Consider the following 20,821-nt stretch of genomic DNA (forward strand, 5'->3'; position numbering starts at 1 on the left):
CAAATTCCTTATAATTGGCAAAACTGTCCACCACCAAGTCTAACAGCTGCTGTTAGAACCTCCGTTCCCAGGCAATGGGCCCAGCCTCGTCCCATGCCGGCGCGCGCCCCTGGTGCTGCCCACAGGATCCAAACGCACCCCACTCCTGACTTTATACTTCCTTTTTTTTAAATGTACATGAGCATTAAATATATCTCTTTTATTTCTGACTTTTAATTCATAAGATGGCAAAGAGCAGAATGAGACTAAGTATCAACAAGCGGTCTTGCTTTGTCCCCCAGCCTTTTAAAATAGATAAATGTCAGATATCAAATTAGTCTACCCATAAATACTTCACAAGCAACTCTAAAAGACAATATTCTCTCTTTTAAATGTAATTATAGCACTGTTATCATGCAAAACCACCACCCACAGTCCATTTATATCTGGTGAATTCATTTCTATCACATCTCCCTGCCTGGACCAGGTGGTGGTGCACTGGAGAATCGGCCTGGCATGCTGAGGACATGCCGAGGTCACCAGCTTGAGCATGGGATCAAGACATGACCCAAAGGTCGCTGGCTTGAGCCCAAAGGTCGCTGGCTCGCAGCCCAATGTCACTGGCTTGAAGCCCAACGGTCACTGGCTTGAAGCCCAACGTTGCTGGCTCGAGCAAAGGGTCACTAGCTCAGCTGGAGTCCCCCGGTCAAGGTACATAGGAGAAGCAATCAGTGAGCAACCAAGTGACTCAACTACGAGTTTTGACACCTCTTATCCCTCTCCCTTCCTGTCTCTCTCTCGCTAAAAAAGAAAAAAACTCTCCCCGAGTGCTTCCAGGACTACCCTCACAGTGGTCTGTCTGATTCAGGGCCCGAACAAGGTCCCCAAGTGACAGCTCTGTCCCCCCTCTTCCCCCAGCTGCAGACAAAGCTGTTGTCTGCCCTGGAAGAGCGGCCCTGGCAACGAGGGAACGAGGAGCCCGGGGGGTCGGATCAGCACCCTGCCCCACTGACGTGCCCACCCATCGAGGACCCGCCTATGACCGGGCTCTTCCCAGGGGACCAGAGGGCCTCGTAACCCTTCTGCACTTTCCAGATGGAATTCTTTTAAAAACTATTTCTTTCATCAACGGTTTGATTTAAAGAGCTGATCTGTACGGGTCTACTGATAATACTGAATTTTGGAATCAATGTGTTAGTTTAATGTGAAAAGTTTATACCAAACTGTACAAGTACACATGACAAAGATTGGTAACTTGTACTTTCTCTCACAACTGAAAACCATGAACTGGAACAACGCCAGCTTCCCCGAGCTGTAATACTGTCCCTGCACAAGGAGGCCACACAGTCCTGGGCACCCTTCCTTTGCAAGCAGTATTTAGATGATTTTTTCAAGTTGTTTTGTGGCTATTCTTCTTAAATGCCTTTTATTTTTTTAAGTAACTTCTATTTTCCCTAAAAAATCAACAGTTTCATCAAGATTTTAAAATTTATCACCATTTCTTTGACTATAACTTGATTTTTTTCTCATTTTTTGTTCCATTCCCTTTATCACTGCATTTTGTTCATTTCTTCTTCAATTATATCAGCCAGGGGCTGATTTAACTTATTTTACTTTAGTTTCAGAAACCCAGCTCACAGATTTACCCCTTTTCCTATGCGAGCGGCATCAGCACCGTCCCCTCCAGCTCCTGTGGCCCTGGGCACTCCACCCCCGCCCCCTTCCCATGGCCTCCCCCGTGTGGGGGCCTGAGCCAAAGGCCCGCAGAGGGGCGGGAGCCCTGGGATCCAGTGCTGCTGCCCGGACACCTGCTGCAGCTTCTGGCCTCGGGCTCCAGGTAGATGACGGCCCGGCCCCAGCCCCGGGCACAGCCCCCTGCACAGTGTTTCTGGTTCTGAGACTAAACCCGCTCTCTGGCGCCCCCGACCTGTGTGACTTTCCCACCTGCACTGACCCGAGACCGGGCTGCTCTGGACCTGGCCGAGGCTGACAGGACCCATCGGGTCAGACACCCAGGGACACCCGGTGGGCGGCTGTGCAGCGTTTGGCGATATTTTTGGAAATATTTTAGGTTTAAAGCATTGGAGCCACCATCCCTGCGACATGAGCTTTCTGTACTAAGACTGGACAGTCCCAAACAAAGTGGGCTGGCTGGTCACCCTATAGCCAGGCACCAGGCTGCAAGCCTCCCACGGCTGCAGCTGCTGCTCTGCCCCTGAACTGAAGAAAATGTCAGACCCCCACCCATCTTCAGAGGGCACCGTGTGGAGGGAGAAGCTCCCCACTGTGGGCACGGCAGAGCAGGGCGTGGGAGAGACTGGGGTCTCTGAGGTTTCCTGGTGCCCGAGAACGGGGCTGCTCGCACTACCCCTGGAAGAGAGCCAGCTTTACAACTGTCCAGCCCACCGCGGCTGCTACTTGAATGGAATGGACTAGATTACTAGAAAATAAAACCAAAGAGAACATACAAAACACAAACTGTGGACTGCTTTCCAGTTCCGAGCCTCTTCCTCCCAAGCTCTACAACAACAAAGACTTCCCTACTGCCGGGCACGCTGGACTAGGACGCGACCGGGTTTTGAAAATGGGCAACACGAAGGAAAGCACATTCCCTGTCTGCAGCGTATGAACTCTCTCCGCAGAGAAACATGGTGACCTGCTATGTTTATCTGACTCATCACGCGCTGCTAGTGATGGCTCGCACTACTATTTGGTCCCTTTCATTTCAAGAAGTTTTTCTTTTACAAATTGTATGCATGTAAATTAAAATTAAAATGTGAGGGCTGATCACTAAAAGAACAGCCAGAGTGTATGTATTCCCAAACTAACAGAGGAAACAAGGAGAATTGTGTGGGAGGAAGCAGGGCCTCATCAAAAACAATAAAATAAAAAGTAGGACAAACAGAAATCATAAAATATGATAGGAATGCATCTGATAACATAAATAAATATAAACAGACTGAACTATCCAATTAAAACCCAGCACCAGACTGGATAAATACTCAACATGCAGCCTGGCATGCTGAGGTCGCTGGTGCAAATCCCTGGGTTTCCCTGATCAAGGCACACAGGACACACAGGACAAGCAACAAGCAAGCAATGAACAACTAACGTGAAGCAACTATGAGCTGGTACTTCTTGCTCCCCCGCCCCCCCTGTACAATCAATCAATAAAATCTTAAAAAAAAAAAAAATTAGCAATATGCTGTTGAGACACTCCCTCCACATAAAGTGAGTGAAAATAAAACCATGAAACAGAACATACCAAACAAGTAGGGGGGAAAAGAAAAACTACTGAAGGTCTTACAGAATGATAAAACCTACCTGCACACAATAACATGGCATCAAAATAAACAGAGCAGAGATACACAGAATTGCAAAGGCAAAGACAGTTATATTTGTGATCAGAGTTCAACAGTAATTGATAGATCAAGGAAATAAAAAGATAAATTTTCTAAATTATACTTCACCAATATAAAGTGATTTCCCTTCATCCTTAATTGCCTTAGGTATGCAATTGTTTTTACATTAATATTGCTACTTTGTAATTTTCTTATTGTCTTCTTGAAATTGTTTATTTTTAATCTTTCTGTGTTAATAGATCTTTATTAGAGGTATGGGAGAGAAAATGGCTCTATGACCAATATATGGTTAGACTTCTCAACACGATCTAAGAATAACTTACTTTTAAAAAAGGAGAATCTGTATCATCTTCTGTATCTTACTTTCGTATTAGCTACATACTAGTTCCCCATTTTCTTTTACAATATATTTTTTGTTCTTTGTAGCAATTTGAAACGATAAAATCTCTTCAATTCTATTACAAACTACCTTTAAGTTTTTTAAAAATATAACTGACTCCACATTTCCCTAATTATCAAGTCTAGAATTTGTTTTAACCTTCTTCCACCTCCGAGGAAAAGAGGAAGAATTTAATGTGCTTTCATTCTTCTGTCCATGCCCCTTCCCAGCCCCCCCCAGCCCCCCCCCCACTTCACAGACTTTGACAATTTAATCTGGAATTATAGGGCTGTGTTACTGTCACATCTGTTGGGTATTTTATAGAAACTGCTCACAAAAATTAGGGAATATTTCAAAATGAATATGAAGCTATAAAATATTCCTTAATTTTTGGGAGCAGTATAGTTATTTTAGTAATTTCCTTTTAAATGAAAACTTACTTATAGCTGTAATTATTTAACCAATAATTAAATTGCTGTGTGGTGGAAGACTAGATTTGTTGGCAAATGTCAGCAGACTCAGAGATGTGCGCTGACCACCACGGGGCCGCCTCTGTCCCGCCCCCCTGCTGCTAACAGGTGCAACTAACCAAGCTGGGGGCAGCTCCCTCGAGGGGTGTCACCCCACGGCAGCCCTCTGTCCCGCTCCACCCTGCTCTAGCTGAGGGAAGGCCGCCCAGGGTCTGCCTTTATCCAGACACTGCCCACGAAGACCGGCCAGCCAGCAGGCAAGCTTCTCTCCTGGGCTCTTCCTGCCTGCGCTCCTGCGGCAGGAGCTGACTGCACCCCAGGACACAACACGCCCCCGGCCCCCTGTGCCCCAGTGCCAGGACCTCTGGCAAGTGTGTGAGTCAAGCACATCACTCTGTTCCTGTCAAAAACAAACTTCTCAGAAGCTGCCATTTAGCTGACGGATGTGTCCCCATAGCAGGGCACACAGTGGGCTGGGCTCGGCCTGTTTGCTGCCGATTTCCTGGGCAGCCATGCGGTTCTTCTTCTGAGGGCAGCGTGTGCCCTGGTCATCGAGGCTCATCCTCAACCTCAGCTCCCAGGACCTGTCTCTCTAGGCCTGGAAGGTCTTTAACCAGAGAAGCGTCCAGAGGCCATTGCAGGGGCTGCAAGACTGACAGTCTCACTCCAAAAGCCACACAGAGCACACTGAACACAGGCACCCAAGGGAGAGCCCCTGCATGCAGGGGGCCCGGCTGAGGCCCCAGGACCCACATACCTCTTCGTCACTGGGCTCCAGGGGCTGGCACAGCCAGGGTGTGTCTGCCAGCTTCCGGAGCTGCTGGTCCATGTCGGCCAGAGCAGCCCCGAGCCGCTCCTTCTGCGGGGGATCCAGCTGCTGCTCCGCGGAGGGGAAGAGAGGCGTGGCCGGTTACCAGCAGGGAGGGCCAGAACGGCCCAGTCCCTGGGGGCTGGGCTCCACTCAGCTCTCAGTGGAGAGACTTCTGAGGAAACCAGGTCCCAGAGCACTGGCTGGGGTCAAGCTCAGAACCTCCCCTTCTAAGGGGTGTCGGGTGAGAGAATTCAACTCTCCTGCCATAAACAGTGGAACAATCCGAGCTTGTCCAATAATCACTCACAGGGCTGATACTTCACCTGCCTCTGCTTGCCATGGGGGCCCTCTGTCAGAGAGGGGACAGGACCAGCCCACCTGCCCCCTTCCAGCACAGCGAGGCACTTAGGCAGGAAGAGCAGAGGACATGAAAACTACACTCTGGGGGCCATTCTACAGCTGTGTGGTCTTCAGCAAGTCACTTCGCCTCCTTGGCCTTCCATGTCCTCCTAGCTTAAAAGAAGGTTGGCCAGGCCATCTCTTGGGCCTCTCCCTGCTCTAGCTCCTGTGGTGAGTAACCTCCCTACCCCAGGACTCCCCAGTGCCAACACCTCAGCTAGGTCTGCAGGGCTGAATGGGCAAGGGCCACAGCACATGTCCCTGATGGGGCTCAGGAGGTGGGTGGCCCACCCGCAGATGTGCAGAGAGAATTCTGTCCAGTGACAAAGGCATTCCTGTCCGTAGGATCTGATGTGCTCGAGAGGACGTGGCTGAGGGGTGGCCCGAAGGGTGTGTGAGCCAACCACAGGGTCGGTCACATGACCTCCGAGCCCCCAGAGGCGAGTCTAGATTCTTAAGGCCAGGAAGTCTGACTAAAACGTGCTGCCCCTTAGGCAACAATGGCCACCCCACCCGCTCACCAGGGCCATCTTCCCGGCCAGCAGCAGCTCCGTCTCACTGCGCAGAGCCTTCACGTTGTTCACCATCTCCAGGACAAAGCTGCAGCTCAGCCCCTGCGAGCAACCAGAACAGACGCCATGGAGGAGGCCCACGGGCTGCACGTGCCCCGAGGAGAGGGAGCGGAGAGCACAGGCACCTCCGTGTTCCTGGGCTTGCTGTACACACGGTCCATGGACTTGGAGCTGGCGTTGACGGCATGGGCAAGCTCCTGCTCCATGTCTCGATGGGACTGCGCGATCTCCCGGATGCTGCCGAGAACGAGAAACAAGTTCACCAGACCTGCCGGGGTAGCCCAGAGCGGAGGCAGCAAGCGGACTGTCCCTAGGAACCCAGGACAGGCCTGCAGACCCGTGAGCTGGCTCTGAATACCCCAAGGGTTTCAAGCTCCTGTCTGTGTCAACTCGGGGCAGTCTCTGAAAGTCGGTCAGTAGGGATAAACTGAAGCCAGGGGAAGCAGAAACCCCATCTGCCCGTGCAGGGTCCGGGCGGAACCCACACCCGTCCCCCAGCCCCAGCCGCGGAGCCCGGGCTCTCGGGAGGAGGGCTGACCTGTGGATGAGGGCCCCCGCCGCCTGCCCGAACTGGTCCATCTGGGTGACCTCCTCCTCGGACAGGATGCCCAGGTGCAAGGAGAAGGGCGGCGGGCGGGGCAGCTCACACTTCTGCTTGTCCTCCCAGGACTTCAGTGTGCTCTCAAATGCCTAAGTGCGTGAGAACCCAGCGTCACAGCTCGAGAGGCCAGAATGCATCAACCGACAACAAACACAACGGGCCTACCAATGGGCTAATGGAAAGGGAGAGACAGAACTCTTCTACATCAGGGAAGAGAAACGGTCCAAGGAATTACTGTCCTATTGGCTTAATTCTTGCGCCTAAAAAAACACAAGTTCCTAAACCTAAACATTACAAGCCCCGAGTCTCCTTACAGAAGCAGCACAGCATGCGGGCAGGGGAGCCCCAGGCGGCCCGTGCCGCCCTCTTACCCTGTCTCGGGTAAGCATCTGGGCCCGGTTCTTGTGGATGATCCGAATGTACCCCGGGGGCTGGATCCAGGCCTCTCCGTCCACCTGCACAGGTACGCCCTCCGCCCCCAGGATGGAAATCTTCACCGTGCGACACTGAGCAGACATCACAGCCGTTACTCGTGCCCCCGCTCCATCAGGGAGCCTGGCAGTGCATCTGGGCACCACAGGAACCATGCCTCCTCCTACGCACCCCTGCCCACGCCAGCTGACCTCTGGGGCAACACACTACACCCACAGCCAGCCCTGCAATCAGGGCACACCCTCCAGTTCCAACCTCACAGAGCCACACGACCCACGGTTCCCGTGTCCAACACTGTGTCTGAGATCAGAGCGAGGTGACCTCAGCGGCCAGGGTCCAGCGCCGGGCTCAGGGCGGGACCCCTCAGCTTTAAAGGGCCACCGGGTCCCTGGGCACATGCGAACATGCCCAGAACAAACAGCCAGTAAGTGATTAAGGATGCACTGCTCCCCTTTTCAACAAAAAATGCAGCCCAAAACTTAAAAGTGTGGAATCAAGCAGTCTAACGTGGGGAAGGATGGGACAGCACAGGCTGGGTTCAGGGTGGCCGGTGTGTCAGCCCCCCCAGGTCTTCGTACAGTAAAGCACCACCCTCTCCAGCCCCACAGACAGAGAGGCAGACCCTTCTCAACCCACCAGCAAAAGAAGTAACGGGGGCGCCCCGACCCTGCACCCCTCCCCGGCTGGGCCTCAGAGGGCCTGGCGTGGCCACACTCTCCCCCAGCCAGACATGCTCCCCTCTGCTCCCATGCTGCTCAGGCTGCTGCTTCTCAGAGCTGCAGGCCTGGCCTGTCTCACACCCCCACACCCCCCAGCAACAGCAGCTAGGACACAGGTGGCACCCCAGAGAAAGCTGGGACAAGGCACAAAGTTGGCCTCAATTGTGGGCACCACTTCTCCTGGGCTCTGCGCCAGGAGGCATGTACTGGGGCAGCACAGTGTCAGGGGTGTGGTTCCCGCCAGGCCCCGCCTCTCCAAACGGGTGTGGGCTGCCTGCCTCCCAGGCCCGACCGGGCTCCAGGACGGGGCCAGTACCTGGGCAATCCGGTGATGCTGCAGCTTAATGACCCGAGAGACTGCCATCTGCATACTGCCAAACACAGCGACCACCTCCAGGATCTTATCATCAAATGACGGAGCTGCAAAAGTCTGAAGGCCCGCGTCAGAGGCGGCCTGAGCTCTGCCCCCGACACAGCACACAGCACACACACTTCTCCTTCCAGGCTGCGGAGCTGGTGCAGGCAGCCAGGCCACAGGGAGGGGGCGCATCCCAACTGAAGGTCCCGAAACCAGCTGCGAGGGCCAAATCCCAGACTTGCCGTGTGACCCTGGGAAAGTCACTTCACTGCCCAGTTCCTCAGCTGGGGAGTAAAACTGGCACGTGCCTCGCGGAGTCACGAGAACTGACTGAGTCAGCACGGGCACAGTCTCAGACAGCAAACAGCACACATGAAGTGTCCCATCAGAGCTAACTGTTTTATTAGCTCTTCTGTACAAAGGAAGCCTCAGCCCTGGCTAAGCCTCCCAATGCCTCCCACAGTTCTCAGCATAAATTCCAAAGATCTCCCTTGGCTTAAACCCCCCACATGAGCTCTAGTTTCCCTGCACCCCACCCGCAGTGCCACCAGGGAACTCCTCCCCGCCTTGCCACGGCCGCTAGCCTCCATCAGCTCCCCTCCACCCAGAACAGCCTTCCCCACCCTCCATGACCTGGCTGAGCCCAAATCTCCCTTTAGGTCTCAACATAGATGTCTTCCTCCTAGAAGCCTTCCCAGATCGCCCCGTGTTGGGGTGGGGCCGACTTGTGCATCACACCTGTGCCTCTGACCACTTCTGCTCTATTCAGCCTCCCTTGTGAGCAGGGGACCCCGTCTGTCCTCACCCCACTGCACCCTCACTGCCAGCCACCCCCTGCACTGCCCCCAGAGCACCCACGTGCCGATGCTCCGTCAGGGCCCCAAGTTGCTGCCCCTCCTCGCAGGGGCCGCCTCCCGATCACCACCCCTACCCCCGAGCTGAGCCCACGACATCCAGCACCCTGGTACGTACATCATCTTCCTTGGTGCCGCCCCAGAAGTTGGTCCCCCCGGCATAGCTGGGAATGTTGAGGACAGCGATGCCCTGGAGACTGGGGAGCGGGATGGGCCGCCCGTCACACTGAGGAGTGGAAACGCAGGACGAGGTAAGAAAGGGACGCAGGGCACCCAGCAGGCCGCCTCCCGCCGCCGCCCACCCAGGGCTGAGGCCACAGCTGCGGCTGGGTGCCCACCGGGACGGTCCCAGCAGAGAAGGGCTAACGGGAGTCCGGACAAGCCCTGACGGCCACAACCCCTGCGGCTCACCTCCAGGAGCACCTTCTGCTCCAGGTTCTTATAGGTTCTGTGCAGCAGCTCTTTGGTTCCGAGAACCCCATACCACATCATGTTCTTGGTTCGACTCCTGGAGGCGGAAAGCAAAGAACAGCTGTGGCTCGTGTCCCTAGTCACTAGTCACTGCAAAGTGTGGGGCGGTGCCTGGTGGCGAAGGGTCAGGCCAGCAGCCCCCGCAGTGACCCCCTTCGGAAGGGCAGGTTCCTGTTAGGGATCTGTGAAAGGCAAGCGCTGAGGCATGTTTACTGACAGCAATACTCATACCCTGAAAGGTAAAAACGCCAGACCTTGTAGAACTTCACCAAAACTTTGTAAGTCATGAGCTTTTCTGACTATAAAATTATGCTTACAAAACAAAATTTGAAAAGTACAGGAAAACAAAGGAGAAAATCTTCGGAACCCACATCTGTATGTGTTGAGGATAAATGCTTCCTGTTTCCTGTCTTTTCTGGGCACGTGAGTTACAGGTGGAGGAACCAGCCTCGGCCCCTGGCCACTTGGTCCACTTCACCCTGCACAGCGCACGCGCCCCATGTCCCGAAACAGGACCGATCCCCACGGGGCACCTCCCTGTGCCACTTACTGAATTAATCGCTTTGACTGGCCCAGCCCGCCCCCACTGCCAGCCTCGGGAAGGGCCCTGTGCCAGTCTCCAGTCACTTCTTTAGGAAAGCTCTGTGGAGATGGCACTCCTCCAGGCAGACCTCTCACAGCTCTCCATGCGAACTCGGGGCGCCTGGCAGCGGAGCCTGCACAGCCCCACCTGTTTCCTCTGCTCAGCTGTGTGCACTGAAAGGCCTTTGCGTGTAGTTTGGACCAACTTGGACTACAGGCTCGCTGCCACACGCTCTTTACCAGGATGCCCCTGGGGACCCCACGCCATTTCCCTCTGCACAGAAATTCAACGGGTTTTCGAATTCTTGAGCATGATTTAGTTTTCCTAGAAATGTCCAAACTTGCCTGTCCTGTGGTGGCGCAGTGGTTAAAGCGTCGACCTGGAAATGCTGAGGTCGCTGGTTCAAAACCCTGGGCTTGCCTGGTCAAGGCACATATGGGAGTTGATGCTTCCAGCTCCTCCCCAACTTCTCTTTCTATCTCTCTCTCCTCTCTCTCTCCCTCTCTGTCTCTCTCCCTTTCTCTCTCCTCTCTAAAATGAATTAAAAAAATTAAAAAAAAAAAGAAATCTTAAAAAAAACTTCTTTAAAAAAAAAAAAAAGAAATGTCCAAACACATAAAACGTGCCCAGCTCCGTGGGCTGTGACTCCCTCCTATTCAGTTCCCCCAGCAGCTTCCCCCTGGGTGACAGTGACCCCATGGGGGGGCACATGGGCAGGAGTGTGGGCTCTACAACAAGGGACCTCCTGATCCAGGTCGATGGCTGTCCCCTGCTCTAACGCACACCAGCTGCCCTCCCTATCCTCCCAGAATGTCGCAGCTGAATGATCTTGTCCTGCACGTGGTTAATGGGGGTGGGGGGCCGACTCTCCACTTCCTGTGCTTACAGGAAGGAGAGGGAGTTTCTGTCTGCCCAGAAGAGAAGCTCCCACACGGTCCCCAGGCCAGGAGAAGCAGCAGATGGTGAGTGAGGGGAAGAAACTGGACACCCAAGCGAAAGCCCTCGGAAGCCCCGTATGCCGTCTTCTTTCAGAGGGTGCATCCTCAAGGGCTCTGCCCTGCCCAAGGGAGACCCCGAGCTGCCCAGCCTGGCCTAGGACAGCCAGTGTGGTGAGGGGCAGACTGCCTCCGGAGGGTGCTGGGACTCGGCCACAGACACTTCTCAGCACGTCTTAGTTCCCCCCCTTCCCGGCAACATCACAGACCACGGCTCCTGTGAGAGCCTCAGCTCCTGTCCCATCGACTAGGGCCACTCATTCCCTTGTGCTGAATTTGCCCTAACCTGGCCCACCCTAGGGAACCCTCCTCCGGGCTGGCCTCTTGGACTGTCACCTGCTTCCGCCCACATCTCTCAAAGGACTGGTTTTCAGACGCGAGGCATTCAGGCCCGGGCCCGTCTCCTGCCTCGGGACACCGCACCTGCTCCCACCATGGGCCCAGGACCACCCTCGCTGGCCAAGAGGGGAGATGAGGCGATGGATGGGCACGCCGGCGTCACCCACCTGCACTTCTCTGGGTGCTCGTCACGCTTGTTGTTGAAGTCCAGGGATATCTTCGCGTCCAGGCCGATGCCAAAATAATTGTTCATGACACACTTCTCCGTGTAACACTCTCTGCGAAGCGGGTTGGGAGTGAGCACGGCCGCCTGGCAGTGTGGCCTCACAGCCTCCCGCCCGCTGAGCATTCCCAGAGGGCAAAACCCATACTTGGTTTTGTTTTTGGTAACAGTTTTACTGAGAAATAATTCTTTACCATATAACTTACTCATTTAAAAGGCACAATGCAATTTTAGCGCACTCAGAGTCATGTAACTGTGAGTTCAATCAACTTTAGAATTGCTGTGTCACCCCAGAAAGAAAGCTCCCACCCTCAGGCGGCAGTCCCGGCCCCCCCAGCCCCCCCAGCCCCGACGACCACTGATCTGCTTCCTGTTCCTACAGCTCTGCCTCCTCCTCCTCTGGGCAGTTCACAGACATGGGTCCCACCACACAGGGCCCTGCGCCTAGTCCCCTCTGAACACGTGTTTTCAGGGCGCAGGGCAGGGAGGAGGTGGGGCCTGGAGGAGGCGGGGCGGGAGGGGTGGGGACACGGACAGGGCAGGCTCTCAGAGGCCATGCGGGCAACGGTGGAATGACCAAGTTCTGGGGTGACGGGTCACGGCCTAGTGTCCCAGCCTGGCGAGAGGAGAGCAGCTCTGGTCTACCAGGTGGAGGAGCTGCCCCATCTGAAGAGGGGAGGATGAAGAGAGACCAACAGCCGTGGCTGCCAGACACAGAACCTCAGGGTCCTTGGAGGAAGGGATCAAACGAACACTGAGATTGGGAGGCCCGGGGTGCCGCTCACAGGGGGGCGGCAGCTCTGGCACCTTCGAGGGAGCATCAGGAAGGGTCAAGCCCAGAGCCCAGGTAGCACTGGGGCTGGGACAGAATGCCCAGGTATTGGACAGGGAGCACCTGGCAGTGGGTGTCTGAACCGAGGCCCCTCCTTGGCACACCGGCCTGACAGTGCTGCCACTAGCGCACTGCCTGCTCTGCCGCCCCAAACCCAGAGTCTCTGTAAGCCTCACATTTCCCGGCTGCTCGTCCCTCCACACCAGGTGTGTGGTGGGCAACTTTTAACCAACTGGCACCCAGAACTGGCTGTCAGCCGGCAGGAAGGAAAGCCCAGAATGGTCTGAAACACCAGCTGTCTCCTCAATGGCGTGTGCACACACCCAACAGCCCTGTCCGGTCCTCACGGCCTCGGCGCCTGGACAGAGGACACGGGCAGGGGGCACAGAGCAGCCCCAAAACTCCCCCGAGACGTCTAAAGCCCAGGGACCTAGGACTGTGGCAAAAACGGGATGGGGGGGACTCCGCTCCCACACAGGAGAGCAGAACAGCAGGGGGAGGGGGTCAGGGAGAGGCGGCAATGTGGGGCCAGCCAGGTCACCGAGGTGCGCGAGGAAGAACAGCGCAAACTTCATTCCTGCAGGAGTCTCTGAGCCCACAAAACCTCAGAACACTGCATGTGTTAAGCTGCTGACTCGGGGCCCTCGGGGACTCAGGACTAAGCCAGGACAGGCAGGTCCCACTGCCCCACACTGGGAACTCTCCGATCAGCCTTCACGGAGGCTCCCATTTCTAAGGCTGTCCTTGCCCGCTGACACAAGGACCCTAGTCAGCTGCTCACAAGGTCCTCCAGTTAACCCTGGATCCGTGTCCCACGCCCCAGCACACTTTCCCAGTGTGCCCCCCTCTGGCCCACGCCACACTCACAAGGTCCTCCAGTTAACCCTGGATCCGTGTCCCACGCCCCAGCACTCTTTCCCAGTGTGCCCCCCTCTGGCCCACGCCACACTCACAAGGTCCTCCAGTTAACCCTGGATCCGTGTCCCACGCCCCAGCACTCTTTCCCAGTGTGCCCCCCTCTGCTCCACGCCACACTCACAGGTTTTCCGGCTCGGAGTTGAAGGGATCCGCATTAATTAGTAAGCGACTGATGACTGAACTGCCAGGCAAGGAACCGGACATCCCAGGGCGAGCACCTGTGAGGAGGAACGGAGAGATGGTCCCAGTCAGTCGGGAGCAGCCATGTCTCTCAGGTGGACAGACACACTGCTCAGGACGTGATAATTAACTGTTTCTAAAATAATGTATAAATGTGTCCAGACTTTATTTTTTTAATTTTTTTAAAATTTTATTTATTCATTTTAGAGAGAAGAGAGAAAGGGAGAGAGAGAGAGACAGAGAAAGGAGAGAGAGAGACAGAGAGAGAAGTTGGGGAGGAGCTGGAAGCATCAACTCCCATATGTGCCTTGACCAGGCAAGCCCAGGGTTTCGAACCGGCGACCTCAGCATTTCCAGGTCGACGCTTTATCCACTGCGCCACCACAGGTCAGATTGTGTCCAGACTTTGACAATTCATAATCTTGGGTCAAAAACTACCGTTATCAACCCATTTTCATGGCACAAAAATAAAGCACTGGGCGGTGGCAATCACAGCTATGCAGCACATAAAAAGGGTTCCTATGGAGAGTTCTCATTAAACATCAAAGGCCCCACCGGAAGGGTCTCATCCTACAACTAATCTTAGAGTCCAGCTGCCCAGCTTTAGAAGGCTCAACTCATGAGAGATGAACATCATGGACAGTCCAGGTGACAGGGACCCGCAGAGTACCTACACCAGTGTGCAGCCGGTACATCAAACACGAAGGCAGAGATGAAACCCTCCATCTGAACATTCTGCCATCTGTCCCTCCCAGTAATATTTTTGTCCCTGGTTAACCAAATGCTTCTCACTTCCAAGGGCTTCTGGAACTTTCTTTCTGTTCAGCAGAGACCACTTCTAGGAGCCGGCAGCTAGGCTGGCTCAGGACTCTACCCAGGGCCAGTAAGGGAGTCTATCGGCACTTTCCGCCCCGGGCAGCGGCCCTCCCTCTGAAGACCCCAGGAGCTGACACCGCTCCCCCAGGGAGGAGCAGCAGGGGGCTGCACTGTGGCCCGGACAAAAGAGAGCACAGAACGGGAAGAGGACGGGCGCTGGCAGCACTGGGCCCCCGCTGCAGCCCTGCTGGACACGGGCACAGCCCCATGGCGCCAGCACAGCAACCCGGCCTGCCCGGCTCCTCAGGATGACTCCCAGTCCCCCTCAGCACTCAGCTCGAGCATCGCCTGCTCGATGCCTCCGGGCCCCCAGGCAGTGATCTGGGTGCCCTCTGCCCTCTGCAATAAACACGGTGCTCCGATGCCTCCCGGGCCCCCAGGCAGTGATCTGGGTGCCCTCTGCCCTCTGCAATAAACACGGTGCTCCGATGCCTCCCGGGCCCCCAGGCAGTGATCTGGGTGCCCTCTGCCCTCTGCAATAAACACGGTGCTCGATGCCTCCCGGGCCCCCAGGCGGTGATCTGGGTGCCCTCTGCCCTCTGCAATAAACAAGGCGTGTTCATGCTGTGACCTCACTCTGATGTCCAGGCCACTCTCCTGCTGACATGCAGGCTACTGGAGGACAGAGAGCCAGTCTCATCCATGCCCACAGACCCAGTGCCAGGCAAACGACAGCCCGCACTCGCTCGGCCACTGCACGGCACTGTCCCCTGCCCAGCTGGGGGTGGGACACTCACTGGAGAACAGGATCTTGGTGTTCAGCGCTGGCAGGCCGTCCCGGCTTCCTGACTGGGGAGGAAGAGAGGCAGAACTGCCCAGTGACAAACTTCCTTTGCTGATCAGCTTCTCACAAGGGGATCTGGACCCTATAAACACAGGACACAAAGCCGTGAGACTGGCTGCCTTCTGGGAGAGTTCAGGAGAGAAACGCCAGGTGGAGGGGAAGTGAGGTGTCTGTAAGCCACTGGTCAGCCCAGATGAAGGATGTGAGAGAGGGAGAGGCCCAGAGAGAAAAAGAGAGGGGGGAGGAGAGGGGGAGAAGGGAGGGGGAGAGAGAGGGAGGGAGGGGGAAGGGAGAGAGGAGAAGTGGGTGAGAGGCACCGAGAGGAGGAGGAGGAGGGCCACGTTGGGTGAGGCTGGGCGGGCACGGAGGGCGAGGCCCTCCCACACTCAGGGCAGTGGGGCCCATGCCGAGTTCTGAGCAGTCACGGCCATGGAGCACCCTCTAGACAGACACTCCTAGTGGCTTGCCCAGGCTGCAAGGGAGGGGGCCTCGCACAGCCAGCGGGGAGGGACAATCCTCCACACCAGGAGCAGTAAGGGTCCCCAGGCAGATGGCCCGTGGGACTGAGCGGTACCCTGTGAGCCAAAGTGTCCGGCAGGGCCACTCTGGCTGGAGCACATTCTCATGCACATGGCTTTTGGCCGGCTCCAGCCAGGAGGCCGAGCCCTGCAGGGTCTGGGGTGCACAGGGAGGCTCTGAGGAAAGCATGCCCTCAGCAGCAAGGATCCCCACCCGGCTGGCCGCCTGCCGCCCGGCTGCCCACCTGCCACCAGGCCGCCACCTGCCACCCGGCTGTCCACCAGCCACTGGGCCACCTGCCTACCACTGGGCTGTCCGCCTGCCACCGGGCCACCCGCTGGCTACTGGACAAAGCACACACAGCAGGGTGTGCGCGGAAAGGCCGCGCAGTCCCCACTATTCGTACTGCCCAGCGGGCGATGCAGTTGTGAGGAAGCAGTCTGGACCCCCCCTTCCCCCGCCCCCAGCTTTCTGAGCACAGGGGCCGAATGCTGCGCGGAGGGCCCCAGGCCGCAGGCGGTAGGTACCTTTGCGGAGGCTCCTGTGCTTGGCGACCCCGCAGCTCTCACTCTGGCACACCGTGTCCTCCGGCTTCAGGTCCTTCTTCTCCTCCGACTCGGAGAGCTCTAAGACAATCCTGTCCTGCTCCTGGGTCTGGGCATTCTGCTCGTCGACCGCTGCGCAAGGAGAGAAGGCTGCGGCTCAGCCGTGGGCACCAGCCAGACCACACCAGGCAGAGGAATCCTGCTGGGCACACTCCCCTCTTCATCTCCCAGTCTGATTTTCTCCAAACGTCTTCTGGGCCGCAGCTGAGACCCTGAAACTCCCACCTCGTCCCCCTTTCCTGGGGCCTAGCATGCTGCAAGTACCATGCACGCCGGGCACCCGTGCCCGCAGCCCGAGGAGGAGGGCCCAGAGGCTGGAAGATGTGGAGAGACGGTGAGTGAACGATCAAGAGCCCAGAGCAGCCTCAGAATGGCGAGGGCCCATCTCGTGTGCCCATCAACATGCAGGTGAGAGGTCACAACCACGTTATTCTCAGCAAAGCCACAAGCAGGTGGACCTGCTGGGGGGTGAAGGTGAGGGCTGGGAAAGTGCCTGAAGGAGTGAGCGTGTGACATGGTTTCTGAGGGTCACGAGGGGGATCCAGGACACAGGAAACCTTCCTGAGGAGGGCGCTGGGGACCAAGCGAGTTTGGGGGCAGTGACCTTCACAGGTTAGCGTGGCTTTTCAGCGTTCTCATCAAAGCTTAGCAAACCAAGTCTAGAAAAAGGGGATGGCCAGCCAGGCATGACTTCGTCCTCCGGGGCCTGTCTGCCTCCCCCACGCCCTAGGCTGATCCCAGACTCAGCACTGGCAGCCTGGGCACCAGCCAAGTGACCGGGGCAGGCCCGGGCACCCTCTGCCACTGCAGCCAGCCCTGCCTCAGATGCCACAGAACGCATGGTCCCCCTGCTTCTCCGGCGCCTCCTGCCTGCCATGCAGCTGTCAACCAGCCTCTCTGTCCCCTGATTGGATGGCCTCCCCACAGTCCCTCGAGAGGCCTGGCTCTCCAGGGGTCCTAAGAGATCCTCAGTCTGAGCACCAAGGCTCCCCTCAGAACGGACTCCCTGGGGCAGCCGTCCAGCTGGACAAGGGCGTGCTCCGCAAGGCTGCACCGAGCTTGGGCACAGTGCCCACAGGCTAGGTCCCGAGCAGGAAAGGGAACCAGCTCCTGCGTGCCCACGAGGCACCTCTTCCAGTGGCCCCTCCCGCACTGCCCCCGTCTGGACCCCGGGCCTCCCAGCCAGGGGGTCTGACAGCAGAGCGAGCAGGTGCGGGGTGGGTTGTGCTCCCAGCACGTGCTCAGAGGTGCCGCCCCGGCCAGGCGCTCTACAGGAAACCGCACAGGCCGGACTGACCATGACGCTCACGCTCTGACCCACATGATGGGTGCCTTCCTACCCCACGTTCAGGAGAAAACAGGCGTGCCCAACCCCCGCCCGAAGGCAGCCCCCTCGTCACCAGGAGACCTGCTACCTTTCTCTGTGTGCTCTATGATCTGACGAATTGCCTTCTTGAGGCTGTTGGCTCTCAGCATGAGCTGCTCCCGAGGCCGGAATATCTGCGGCCGGGCCGGGCATGCTGACCCCACCGAGCGGTCCACAGTCGAGCCACAGCTGCTGCCCGTCCCATCTCCATCTTCCGCTTCCTCGGCAATGGTGGGCGGCGGGGTGGGCAGAGAGGATGAGGCCTGGGACTCGTCGTCCAAGGTCTTAAGGAGAGAATCCAGCTTCTCCTTCAGGACAGAGCACTGGATGGGAAGGAATGGCGTGGCACGGACTGCCTCTCTGCCCTGCCCCCTCCCAGCCCGGGCCCAGGGACCAGACCTTCTTGGCCATGACCTCCGACTCCTCCGAACTCTCGGTGGTCTTCTCGTAAGCCTTTCCCACGCGTGCCACGAAGTCCTTCACCGTCTCGCAGAGCACTCTGTGGGAGGAAAGGCGGAGGGTGCTTCTAGAGAGGCGGTTCTGGCCAGGAGCCTGGCCCGCGTGGTGGGAGCCCAGTCCCGAGGCTGCTGGCACTCACTTCGCTGAGGAGATCACCACCGAGTGCTGGTCGGAGGTCAGGATCTTAGAAAGATGGGCCGCGACCGAGTCTTCATAGAAGAGAATTTGCTGTACCTACAAAGACCCCACAGCAGGGAGGGGCCGGTCAGTCCGCCCGGTGAGCTCCCCCCTCCGCGCCTGCTGGCCCGGCCTCGGCTCCTGAGACTGCTAGTGCTAGCCCAAAAACTTCCAAGGCTTCGTCAAGATGTGGGCAGACGGGCCTTACAAAGGAGAACGTGCTAATAAGAACTTACGACTACCTGATGCTTCTTCTTCTTGGGTCTGAGACTCCCCGCCGGCAGCCTGTCTGGGAACCAGAAGCTTGGCCCTGGCTGCAGGCAGCACGCCGTCACTGGGGCTCTCGCACAGCAGACCTCCCACCTGTCTGCTGGGCAGGACCGCACCTGGCCCCTCCCCTTCTCCCAATGCAATCCCCCCTTCCCTCTCTCCTCTGCCTGCTGAAATGGGGGATCAGCCCTGTGTGGTAAAACCACCTAGGCCCCAGTCCAGGGGGCAGCAAACTTCTCTGTTGGCTGAGTGGCACATATCTGAGCCCTGCACACTCGTTCGCCCTCTCTCGAAGGGCACGGACACTTCTCTGCCTGCAGGCCACGTCGAAGCAGGCCCGGCAGATGTGGCCGGAGGGCCAGTTTGATGACCCCTACCCCAGCCCACTGTCCTCGACCCTGCTGACGGGCAGAGGCCTCAGCGGAGCTCTCACTGTCCTGTTCAGCCGGCAGCCAGCCCGCCCTGTGGGGACAAGCACAGCCACGTGCCCAGGACTGCACCACTGCAGGACGTAAGACGAGGCAAAGCCTAGGCCGCTGTGGAACTAAGTCACAACAACAGCCATGCAATGAAAAGAGCCAAAGGCTGGCCTGGCACAGGTAGCGGCAAAGGGAGGCAACATGCAGAACGACGGGGCAGCAGCATGTGCAGGGCCAGCAGGAGTCCTAAGGGACTGTCACCACAAAGACCCCAAATCACAACAACTGGGAAGCCCCGACAAGCCCAGCTCCCAGGGAGCTCAGAGCCCGTGTGGCCCCAGCACACCCAAGCTGCCCCTGGGCCTCTGTGGGTCTCCCCTAGGGCCGGCACAGAGCGTGGGGAGGGGACAGCTGGGAGGGGACGCTCACCACACATACCTCGGAGCCCTCGCTGCAGTCCTCGGTGACGACGGTGGACGAGGAGGCCTGCCGGGGCAGCCTGGTCTCGTAGGCCATGACACTCCACCTGCATACACAGGCACTCCGTCAGGTCGCCTGCGCCCCACCCATGGCCCGAGGACCTGACCTTACAGTCCTGGCTTTGTCTGCAAGCCCTTCACCTCGGCTCGTGGCCCTACCATGGCTCCTCACCCCTCTCAGGACAGATGTCCTACTAAGTGCCCTGCAGATCTACTGACGGAGGGGGCACGGGCCCCACGCACAGCGCGCTCCTTTCAGTGGAGGAGGGCGGGGCAGCCACGTATGTGTGTGCGTGCGTGCGAGCATGCGTGCATGCGGGATCACAGGGAGGGGCAGGCCGTGGGCCACAGGGCGGGAATTGCGACGTCCGCCCCGACGCCACGGGCTCTGGCCAGCACTAAGAGTGCCCCCCCCAAGGACGCCCCAGGACTTTTCAACAACACAGAGCACATATTCCCAACGTTCAAGATTCTCCTGGGAACTGAAGATGAGGAAACGGGGCTGGTCACCCATTGGTGACAGGCATCAGGGGTCACACTGGCGGCAGGGAGCAGAGCCACCCCTCCAATGGCCCGGGGATCGGGAGGACCAGGCGTGGCCTAGAGACAAGACCTGATGACTTGGTCCCAACCTCGGCTATCTTTTCCATAATCCTGGTCAAAAATTAGACTACCTAGGAAAAGGAATTCCTGCTTAGAACAAAGTTTTACAACTAACTGCAGGGGCTACGGTTTCCAGGAGCCCCGGGTGAGAACAGCTGGCCGAGGGGACTGGGCCACCTCCAGTTGGGCAGCACGAGAAGGCAGCCCACTCACCTGTCCAGCATCTTGGTGCTGGCTCTCTCCAGCTTCTCCAGGATCTGCGGGAGCTGCGTGTCATCGTCACAGGCCGAGCCCCAGCCTAGCACGCGAGCCAGGTCATTCCCTGTGCCGAGGGGCAGCACGCCCAGCTGACACTGACAGAACACAGACACAGCATGGAGCCTCCCCTCGCACTGACAGCACCGCGGAACTCAGCGCGGGGACCTGCTCTGAAACGGGGTGGCACTTCCGCTCTAGGCGGAGCCACAGACAGGACAGAGAGCCTATCTAACCCCACAGGGAAGTCCTCCCTCTCCCACAGGTCCGCACTCATCTGACGCCACATTGTGACAATCCTCTGGGACCTCTCTGGTCCTGTTTCCACGCCTATGGGTACAGGCCTGTCCCTGACTGTGTGTCTGAACCCCTGAAGAATCACGCAGTGACTCCTCAGCACTGCTCTCCCTCTACCACATCTGTCCCTGAAGCCAAGTTCATCTTCCAAAGCAGCACTACATCTCCAGAAACATCTTCAATGGCTTCTAAGTCCCATTCAAACAGGCATCAGGACATCCAGTCTGGTCACCAA

The 20,821-nt window shown here is 57.3% G+C and overlaps 1 protein-coding gene across 7 annotated transcripts in view; it reads right to left on the reverse strand.

Annotated features, from left to right (window-relative positions):
- Nucleotides 1-20,821, reverse strand: part of DGKD (diacylglycerol kinase delta) — a 123,783-nt gene that overhangs the window by 8,509 nt on the left and 94,453 nt on the right. For 6 of the 7 annotated variants that reach the window (XM_066281070.1, XM_066281067.1, XM_066281071.1 and 3 more), the window contains 17 exons: nucleotides 20,248-20,387; nucleotides 19,391-19,478; nucleotides 18,226-18,320; nucleotides 18,027-18,126; nucleotides 17,677-17,950; nucleotides 16,184-16,333; nucleotides 15,091-15,219; nucleotides 13,419-13,515; nucleotides 11,492-11,602; nucleotides 9,348-9,444; nucleotides 9,055-9,162; nucleotides 8,041-8,154; nucleotides 6,945-7,079; nucleotides 6,511-6,662; nucleotides 6,098-6,209; nucleotides 5,922-6,014; nucleotides 4,948-5,067 (listed from right to left, as the gene is read on the reverse strand). In XM_066281070.1, the coding sequence (XP_066137167.1) occupies nucleotides 4,948-5,067; nucleotides 5,922-6,014; nucleotides 6,098-6,209; nucleotides 6,511-6,662; nucleotides 6,945-7,079; nucleotides 8,041-8,154; nucleotides 9,055-9,162; nucleotides 9,348-9,444; nucleotides 11,492-11,602; nucleotides 13,419-13,515; nucleotides 15,091-15,219; nucleotides 16,184-16,333; nucleotides 17,677-17,950; nucleotides 18,027-18,126; nucleotides 18,226-18,320; nucleotides 19,391-19,478; nucleotides 20,248-20,387 (2,115 nt within the window). The remainder of the gene's footprint in view (nucleotides 1-4,947; nucleotides 5,068-5,921; nucleotides 6,015-6,097; nucleotides 6,210-6,510; nucleotides 6,663-6,944; nucleotides 7,080-8,040; nucleotides 8,155-9,054; nucleotides 9,163-9,347; nucleotides 9,445-11,491; nucleotides 11,603-13,418; nucleotides 13,516-15,090; nucleotides 15,220-16,183; nucleotides 16,334-17,676; nucleotides 17,951-18,026; nucleotides 18,127-18,225; nucleotides 18,321-19,390; nucleotides 19,479-20,247; nucleotides 20,388-20,821) is intronic. The other variant, XM_066281069.1, reaches the window with a different exon arrangement.

This window comes from Saccopteryx bilineata, chromosome 5 (genome assembly GCF_036850765.1).
Source record: "Saccopteryx bilineata isolate mSacBil1 chromosome 5, mSacBil1_pri_phased_curated, whole genome shotgun sequence".
Taxonomy (NCBI): domain Eukaryota; kingdom Metazoa; phylum Chordata; class Mammalia; order Chiroptera; family Emballonuridae; genus Saccopteryx; species Saccopteryx bilineata.